Raw genomic sequence first — 9,421 nt, forward strand, 5'->3', positions numbered from 1 at the left:
GTAAACAGTTTGGATACTTGATATCTCAGGGGTTTACACAGAAATAATGGAAGTTGGCCTAACATTTACCTTTGGATGTTTACTCCACTGATACACAGTGTTATTGTTTTCATAAACAGGGAGCGAGTGGAGCTGCACAATAGAAACACAGAGGTTCACCTACAGCAGCCCGAGCTGCAGCACTGTTTCACTTAACAATGTGCCACTATTCTTCCTTTCGGACAGGAAGTAACCTCAATGTGCCTTTCCTGGTCACAACTTTAAATTAATAATTCAATAAATAAATGCAATATTAAATGGTGTGACCGGAAAGGCACTCCTTACTTTCCCACCAGTGTCGCCCCTCTGGGACAAACTGGTGCCACCTTCTGCGCTTTTGTTTACTAGAAAATAAATAAATAAGGCAAATATTCTCCTGTCACTTTATTGTATTAGTATTTTTCCAGATGCTTGACTTGTATATCTTCTGTTCGGTCCTGTTCTGCATTCGTCTGTTGTGGTTCGGAGCATAAAATGTGATTTTAAATTATGTCTCACAGAGGAAATATGAAACATGGATCCTGATTATAATAAGCAACTGAAACAACTCTGACTCATTCTCTGTCTTCCCCTTTCAAGATGATCGAGATGAATCAGATACTGTAACTGCTTTATGTCAGAGGAATGAAACACACACACACACACACACACACACACACACACACACACACACACACACACACACACACACACACACACACACACACAGAAGCATCACGTTCAAAGCTTGCGTTCTGACTCCACAAGTTGACATTAGTGTCAGTCTTCCTTAATGGTAAACCAAGGAATTTTCCATTGAGTTGGGTTGACGTCCAGATTTTTTTTTTTTTTGTTCTGTGCAGTGGAGAAGGAGAGGAGGCAGAGCTGAGGAAGAAAAGGAAAACTAGTACCAGCATGAGGGGGAAAAAAAAGAGTTTCCTCATTCTCTGCTTTCAAAGAACGGAGGACAATGAAATCCTGATGTTTAGCATTAATTTAGAACATGTATTGATCATCTCTGTGGGATTTACCAGAGTGGAGGACAGATCAGAGCACTGCTTTGTGACTCTAACCAGGTTGTGAACCTTTAGAACAGAAGCTTTGTCTGCTCGCGACCTCTCGTCACACGTTGCGTTTGTTTGAGCCGGGAGTTGTTGAAATAAAAACTGGTTTTGACTTCCTCCAAATCTGAGTAATTTTAGACATGAGAGGCAAAACTTTCCAGGAATAAAGAGTCAGTCAAAATATTCATCATTGTGAAACAGAAGTAGGTTGTTGAATGTTGATTTAAGCCCAGGCGGCTCTGGGAGCGATCGTCCGATTTCTCTTAACCTTCCCTTCAGGTTTTTGATGTTTTTCTTTGTGTCCTTTGATCTGGTTGAAAAAGTTTCACTGATGTCGACCTAAAAAAAAGACTGCTCCAACCTTGTCTATGATTTTTAGGCTACTTAAGCTTTAGTTTTTAAAGATGTGTGTCTAGCAGATGCAGATCCACACAATTATTTATTTTGAGTGGTGTCTGTTAGATGAATATAAGTTAAGTGGTCCCTTTTTGTTTTTAGCTCTGTGTTTGGTCTCCACCAGCTGACTGAGGTGAAAAAGCTGCAACATCATTTATTATTTAGTGTTATACTATGAAATAGATTGATTAGTGCAGGTGCAGACCATCAAGTTTTCTTCAAAGAACTGTTCCCAGTGTGCATAAGCCTCTTCATCAGTGTTTAGACTGTAATGTCACAGTAAAGCTCGCAGTAATTGGTTATTTCTTCTTGTTGGTTGTCGGATCCATTTCAAATCCCACTTGTGGAGAAGTGACTCAATTTCACTGCTGGATTCAAAGCTGAGAAATGATGAAGACCAGAGAGTGAGAGGGAGAGAAAGTGAGAGAGAGGGCGGTGGACAGGATGAGGGATGGATGAGCACGATGTATGTCAAGAACTTGAGGGGGAAAAAAGATGTTAATCCCTCCTCTGCCAGCGAAGGGCGCCGGCCAAGACGGCTGGTTAGTGTCACAGCTCAGTGCTGCTGGAGATGTTCAGGCCTCCGGTGCGTCAACACGGCCCCGACGACACCCTGCTGCTGGTCCTGTGTCAGTACACTGAGGTGGGAGGCAGATAACCACCACTACCTCTAACTAAACCAGTACTAGGAAAGTTCAGACCCCAGACTGAGACACTGTACTTGATTCTGCATTTATTGGATGACCTCAGATACATTATAAACATTTGATTACTTGAGGTATGTGACACTTCTTCTGTTTTCTATTCTGTTTCCTTTTTTCTCTCCGTTATTGATTATATAAGAGAAAAGAAATCTAGATATTGTTGCTGTTTACCAGGTGAAGGGCTGCTATAATCCTCGATATGCTAATAGTGTTGGAAAAAGCAAGCCAAAGTAAATGTACCACACGTTAAAAATATTCCACTACTGCTTAAAGTCCTGATTAATGATTTTCTTCAAACAGAAGGAGGAAATATTATTATTATTACTGTTGCAATAACATAAAGGCAGCATTGTAACGTTGCAGCTGGAGAGGCTCATTTGGGTCATTAAATCGATAACAATGCAGCTTTTCATCTTTTGCATGTAAATAAAGGAAGCAGCCGTGTTAAAGTATCGTTTTGGTTTTCATCATTAATCCTTCAGGAGAACTTCAGTCTCATTTTCTTCACGTTAAACTGTTTTTGTGACTTATTAAAATAAAATAAACTTGACAGCATTAGTCTAAAACTAAGAAAATGTCTGAATCTGCTTCTTTATGACGAGAGACAGCATGACTCCGATTGTCCACTTGACATTTTATTGAAAAAGAACAATATAATATAATGTACAACAATAATAATAATATTAATACAAAAATCTGTACATTCCATGGTTTTGCAGTACATTTGGAAGACTGATACAAAATAACTGCAACAGGGAGGGAGGTATTTACACATGTAGGATGTATGGAGCCTAGTGGCTTCTGTCGCTGTGTTTAAAAAAAAAAAAAAAAAACAGATGCAGGATATAACTTTATTGATGCAAACTCTTGTGCAGTACGCCTTCATATGCAGGGGTTACAGTACATTTGGCTTTGAACTATGCTTTTTTTTTGTCAAATCTTACATTCTCAAGTGAAACAACACAACAGAGAATGAAAACTCAAGTAGTGATGATGAAGTCGGCTGATCTGTAGTCTGCAGACAGCAAAAAGGGAAAGTGGCTTTGAGAATGTTTTACTTGGAGATTAGATTTTCTTTTTTTTTTTTGCCAGAAAACAAGACTTTTTTTTTTCAATCTCCAGTCATAACACTGTATCATATTCAGACATTAGAGAGGAGATGTAGTGTTCTTTGTTATTCCATCACAAACCAAATCATATATTTTTTTTAAAGATTTAAAGTAGATTTGGCAAAAAAAAAAGAAGAAATAATCTACCTTTTGGTTCAAGTTGACACCAAAACCCCTCCAACACCTCTCCAAAGTTAATGTTTTAATGCAGCTAACAGAGACTTTGTGAGTCGTTGCCACTTTGGTTGATTTATACATCATCACTTTCCCCATTTTTGACTCTTCGGATTAAGGCTTGATGAAGTGGCTCAAGATAAGGATGATCAACATAAAAAAATAAAATAAAATAAAAAAGATAAACTGTACACACGTTCTTGAAAAACAAACCTTAGTAAAACTCCCTAAACGCTCTACTTCTCTGTACCAAATCTAATCAGGTGTTGTTTTTAAGAAACACATAACTATGATAATAATACTCTTTGGCATTTTTATCAACCGTGAGAAAAAAAAAGAAGCAACATCATAGCAGCACTTTTAAGAACATTCAGATTCTCATATTACCCCGGTCTTGGTTCAAATTAATGATTTCTGTCAGTTTGATGCTGTTAATACTAAAACTACCCTGCTCTATCTCTTGACATGAGCAGGCATGTTTCTATCTGTCTGACCAGCAACGAACAGTTTCTCAGATCAACAACTGCAAAGGATCAAACAGGAGATCTGAAATTCAGTGCTGTAAAGTTCAACCTTTCATGCAGACAGAAGGTTTTTGGTGCAATTTATTGATTGTGTGATGTCTGTTCTGAGACCAGCTCATGAACAAATACTCTACTTGTACCTTCTTTGTTCCAGACATCTACTTTTCCTGTACTCTTTGGTTCTAGAGTGTCAAAATTAAAGCATCTTTAAGGGTTTCTGTTATCTTCTAGCAGCACTAGAGAACATATTCTATAAAAATATAAAAATCCACCTCTTTAAAAGCACAGTGTTCTTGCTGGACAGAGAAACTGAGACATGCCTGCATTTTCTTTTTTTTTTTCAAGTCATCTCAACAACCACCCTCTCTGTCGTATTGCAGTCACCAGAAACTGAGCACACATTCATGGGGACTTTGTGGAGAATTCATCCTGCAATATGCACGTGGTTCGTAGTGCTGTGTTTTGTCATATTGTATGTAGACTCTTACATACAAAGTCCTAAACCTTTGCCGCTTCCCACAGCAGTACCGTTCGGCTTCTCCTCTACCCAAGGCCCAGTTCGGCTCGTTGTGCCTTTTGGAGCAGAGAGGTGATTTTAAAAAATCTCTCAAGTGAGGTTTGAGGTCTGAGCAGTCATATTTCTGATTCTCGTCTCAGAGGCCGTGGCTCTAGCGGCACCGTGGCTTGGCTGTGTTCAGTCTCTGAGATGTTGTCTGTCTGGGTGCCGTCGGGCCCAACGCTGCCCCCGTTCCCCTCGTCCGTGTCCTCTTTGTTCTCCAGTGCCATCTCGTTTTCGTAGCAGAAGGAGTTGGAGTTTGAGAGAATGTATTTTTTCTCTGCGAGGTCTCTAGCACTGCACAGAGGGGTGCTTGGCACCTCGTATGTCTTATGGAAGCGGGAGTAGTCCACCTTGTAGTAGTTCTTCTCCTCAAACAGCACGGGCTCGAACCGGTGGCCCCAAAGGATCTCGCTTGCGACGTAGGAGCTGCGGCACTGCGTAGTCATGGCTGTCGCCTCGACCATCCCCTCCAAGATGACCACGATCTCAAACTCGGAGATCTCCAGGTCCTGTTTGCTCATGTCGTAGAAGGGACTTTCCTCGTTAATCTCGTGGACAATGGTGATTGGGGAGACCAAGAAGATGCGGTCGACTCCACTGTCAAAGCCCACATCTATGTCCATCTGGTCAAGGGGGATGTACTCCCCCTCTGCTGTCGTCCGGGATTTCAGAAGTTGTGCCCGCACATGTGCTTCTACCAGGTGGCTCTTCCTTAAATTGCCCACACGCCACATCAGGCAGAGCTTGTTGTCCCTCATGGCCACTGTGGCATTGTGGCTGAAAACCAAAGTCTCATTCCTCTTCTTGGGCTTTGCCATTTTTGCCATGACAGCGCCGATGATGAAAGCATCGATAATGCAACCCACAATGCTTTGGAAAACCACCATGAAGACAGCAACCGGGCACTCGTCTGTCACGTATCTGTAGCCGTAACCAATAGTTGTTTGAGTCTCAATGGAGAACAGGAAGGCAGCGGTGAAGCTGCTCACGTTGGAGACGCACTTCTGGTTGTTACCGACCTCCAAGTCCCCGTGGAAGATGGCCACCAGCCAGAAGACGCAGCCGAAGAACAACCACGACAGGAGAAAGGCGAGGCAGAAGATGATGAACATCCACCTCCAGCGGATGTCCACACATGTAGTGAAGATGTCAGCCAGGTACCGTTGACCTTTCTCACTCACGTTGATGAACTGCACGTTGCAGTGGCCATCTTTCTTTACAAATCTACTCTGCGGCTGGTGCCTCGTGTGCACTTTGCTCTTGCCGTTGCCGTAGCCGTTGGGCACTGCCATAGTGGCAAGCTTCATGCCGTCCTCCTCTGATGACACAATGCTGTAGCGGCTGGCTCGCACGCTTCCCATCACCTCAGTCTGGGAGGGCTGTGCTGCTTCTGCTTTGGAAAACAGTCTGAGTTTCTGGAAGAAGCGTTGGAGAAACAGTTTTGAAACACTTTCGGGGGACCAACTCAGAGACGAAATGGTGACAAGTTGAGGCGGGCTGAAGGACGCCTCTTCAGCCTCACTGGCCCCTAGATGGAGTGCAACAAGAGGAGGGTGAAGTGGTCACTCCTCTTTTTTCATCGGAGTGAACCTCATCAACTTCATTGGCTACAAGAAAACAGAAACAGAGGACACCTGTTAGAGAAACCACTGCCAACTGAATCAGATACACTTCATCAAATCACATTCAGGGATATTAATGATAACATCATCAAAAAGAATAAAAGCATACTAAACATATGAGCTGCTGCTTGTTGAACATGAGCTATCAGTAACTTGTCAGAGCTGATAACTTCTTCCCTGTTGAGGCAGACGTGCGTGCAGCCTGAGAAAAGCCATCAAAAACTTTATACCCAGAGTAAGAAAACCTCGTCTCCCTGTGCCAACAATATTTCAGCCAGTTATGACAAACAACAACAGTGATATTTAACCCTGATCTAACATTTCAACTTCACTGAGAGAGGCCACACAGTAATTGCACTCAGGTCCTTTTATTGGTCATTTACAAAGTTGACTTGTTTTTCTTGGCTGCCCTGCGCTGACCTGATCATTTCATGCTGGATTGTGGGTTACAGCGTTTCAGCGAGATCCCAGGGATGGATGGTTTTGCACTAGCAACAGATTACGTTAAAAACTTGAACTGAGAACATTCAGATCTCCAGATCCGTCTCTGACATGATAAACTGCAGACGCTGAAAATGCACCATACATTACATAAACTGGTGCTCATCATATTACATGCACCCAGTGGTGCATTATTAATGCACATTTTCACATGTAACACCGTGTAACACTTAAGTAAATTCTGAGCAAACACCTTTATCATGGCAAATAACACTTTGTGAAGCAGTTTCATGCATGACTAACTGTTTTATCTGACAGCTTGTGCAGAACAGATAAAGTTGTGTTGGTCTGCTGTTTACAGAGGCTTGTGTGAGCTTGGTCTTTGTGCGATAGATGCACAGCTTGTTGACTCTAGAAGCCCTCTGGGATTTCTTCTCTCCGCTGCGCTCTGAGGATTCTCCCGGCACAACTAGACCGCTCATTAGTTTTGGCTGTCCTAGCAACAAAGTCTACACCAACCTGCGTACAGTGGTCTCTCTTTCTATGTTCTGCAGGGATGACTTTGTGTCAGATGCAAGGGAGTTTTAAGATGAGTAAGCTAGTGGTGAAAGTTTGCTCAGGGGGAAGAGGGTTAATCAGTCCCACTCAGATTAAATATGGAAATGTATCTGATGTGACCACAGCTGCAAGTCAGACTCTAGTTTCAGGTTTGCAGAGAGTAATAGTGGCTGATGCAATTTGTAAGACTTGTACATAAAAACCACAAAAAGAGTTTCAAGTTCCATAATGACTCCAAGTAGCATCCAGTGTGCAAGCACTGTTCCTAATTACTGAGGAAACTGTATTGCTAAGACATGTGTAATCTTTCCCGGGATGATGCTGGATATGTAAACAGTTTAATAAACACTGCAGCAGGTTTCCATCATTTTCATAGAGTGAATCACATCCAGATAAACCTGCACTGACGTTTTCAGAATGAGCTGAACTCAGAGAGAGAGAATCTTTAAGAAATAACACAATAATATTGATCATTGATCTATAATGATTACAATCTGCTCTTGTGTTGTGAGCAGTGGGATTTCACAGTGTGTGACTGTGAGGACACAGACAGAGCTGCCCTCAGAATGCACCAAATGCCAGCGACAAATGTTAACAGGTGCTGAGGGAAAAAGAGAACTGACTTCTGATGCAATCATCCACACACACACACACACACACACACACACACACACACACACACACACACACACACACACACACACACACACACACACACACACACACACACACACTCTCTCTCTCTCTCTCTCTCTCTCACACACACACACACACGCACACACACACACACACACCCCTCAGACTGAGACACAGGTTTCATTTCCAGCTCCAACCATCAGAAAATTATAACTTTATCACAGCAAGCACTAAAATATGAAGCGAGACGAAATGTGACCTGATAAAAGTTAAACTTTTTGGCGGGTCATCTGACAGCAGCTGTGGCGGCGCAACTGGTGCGTAAAAAGCCAGGAAGTCGGCGCGTCATGGAGAATAAAGGTAGAGGCTATCAGCGCTGAATGAGCGCCGCTGTGCCAAAAGATAACTCTGCTCTGACAGGCATCACATCTACAACAGAGCACAAGCGGAGTGGATGCACAAAAGGAGAGGCTCAGACTTAAGTTTTCCTCTACCTGTTGCTCATTTGAAGACCGGCGGCTGGAATCAGCTTGGAGAAATATAATCCAGACGTTTTCTTGGCCCCTGAGATCCCGGCGTCGTTTCCGCGCGCTTGTTATTTACTTTGACCGAACAAGATCAACCGTGAAACTCCCCTCATATCTGTGGAGGACCGGTCTCGAATAATGTGCTTCGCAGTGAGTTCCCCCAAAGCGTTTTAAACACGCACCGGGCCGCCCCGCCCCCGAGCCCCGCGGCCGGCCAATAGAAGAGGGGAGAGCGCACTGTGCGGCAGGCGCGATTGCATTGTATGAGTGTCTTTTCTCTTTCTCTCTCTCTCTCTCTCTCTCTCTCTCTCTCTCTCTCTCTCTCTCTCTCTCTCTCTCTCTCTCTGTGCGTGTGATTTGTGTGTTTAAGCGATGCGACTGATGTGTGAACACAACACAACATGGAAGTAATGGAGAGCAATTTGACACTAATTGGCCGATGACATTGTAAATCTCAGTTACGGGTCAAATAAAACGGGAGGAGGGAAGTGGAGGATTGAAATAGAAACAAACCTAAATGTGATAAAAACATTAATGCAGGTTATTAAATCTGTTCATTTACTTTAAATTACTCTAAATGTTTGAATTTAGGAGGAAAAAACTTTAACAAACTGATCAGCTGCAAATTTTTACACCTGTGATAGAAAAAAAGTTTTATTTTCCTGAGATCCATTAAATCAATAATTTATCTTCTCACTGCAGAAGCAGTAAAATCCTGCTAAGACATAAAGTGGCCTCTGTTCTTGTTCCCACCTGCTGTCGACCGTGTGCAACCCATCACTCTCATTTTTTGTGATACCCATTGTTTTTATAGATCTTATTTTTTAATGTGGGTATGGAAAAAGTGGTCTGTTGGAAAGAATGACTCACTCAATAAAGGCCTACATGCCTGTATTATGATATGACTGTCTTTCTCCACTGAGCTATCAAGTTGCTTCGGATGTTTAGACTATGCATCTGTTGCCCTATAATTTTAGGTCAGGCCGTATTGTGTTGTCTTAGTGCCATTGACTAAATCATTCTTCCTGCTTACTAATTCATGATAAACATTAACCCACAACTGCGTGTTTTTCAAAAAGACTTTTGAAC

The 9,421-nt window shown here is 42.5% G+C and overlaps 1 protein-coding gene across 1 annotated transcript; it reads right to left on the reverse strand.

Annotated features, from left to right (window-relative positions):
• Positions 1-2,799: 2,799 nt before the first annotated feature.
• Positions 2,800-8,479, reverse strand: kcnj2a (potassium inwardly rectifying channel subfamily J member 2a). Its single transcript, XM_085761096.1, has 2 exons — positions 8,300-8,479; positions 2,800-6,155 (listed from the first exon to the last, which is right to left on the reverse strand). The coding sequence occupies exon 2, from the start codon at positions 5,907-5,909 to the stop codon at positions 4,623-4,625; it is 1,287 nt and encodes a 428-aa protein (XP_085617222.1). The 5' UTR covers positions 5,910-6,155; positions 8,300-8,479; the 3' UTR covers positions 2,800-4,622.
• Between the last annotated feature and the right edge of the window lie 942 nt (positions 8,480-9,421).

This window comes from Trachurus japonicus, chromosome 19 (assembly GCF_045865225.1).
Source record: "Trachurus japonicus isolate A0001 chromosome 19, Traja_1.0".
NCBI lineage: Eukaryota > Metazoa > Chordata > Actinopteri > Carangiformes > Carangidae > Trachurus > Trachurus japonicus.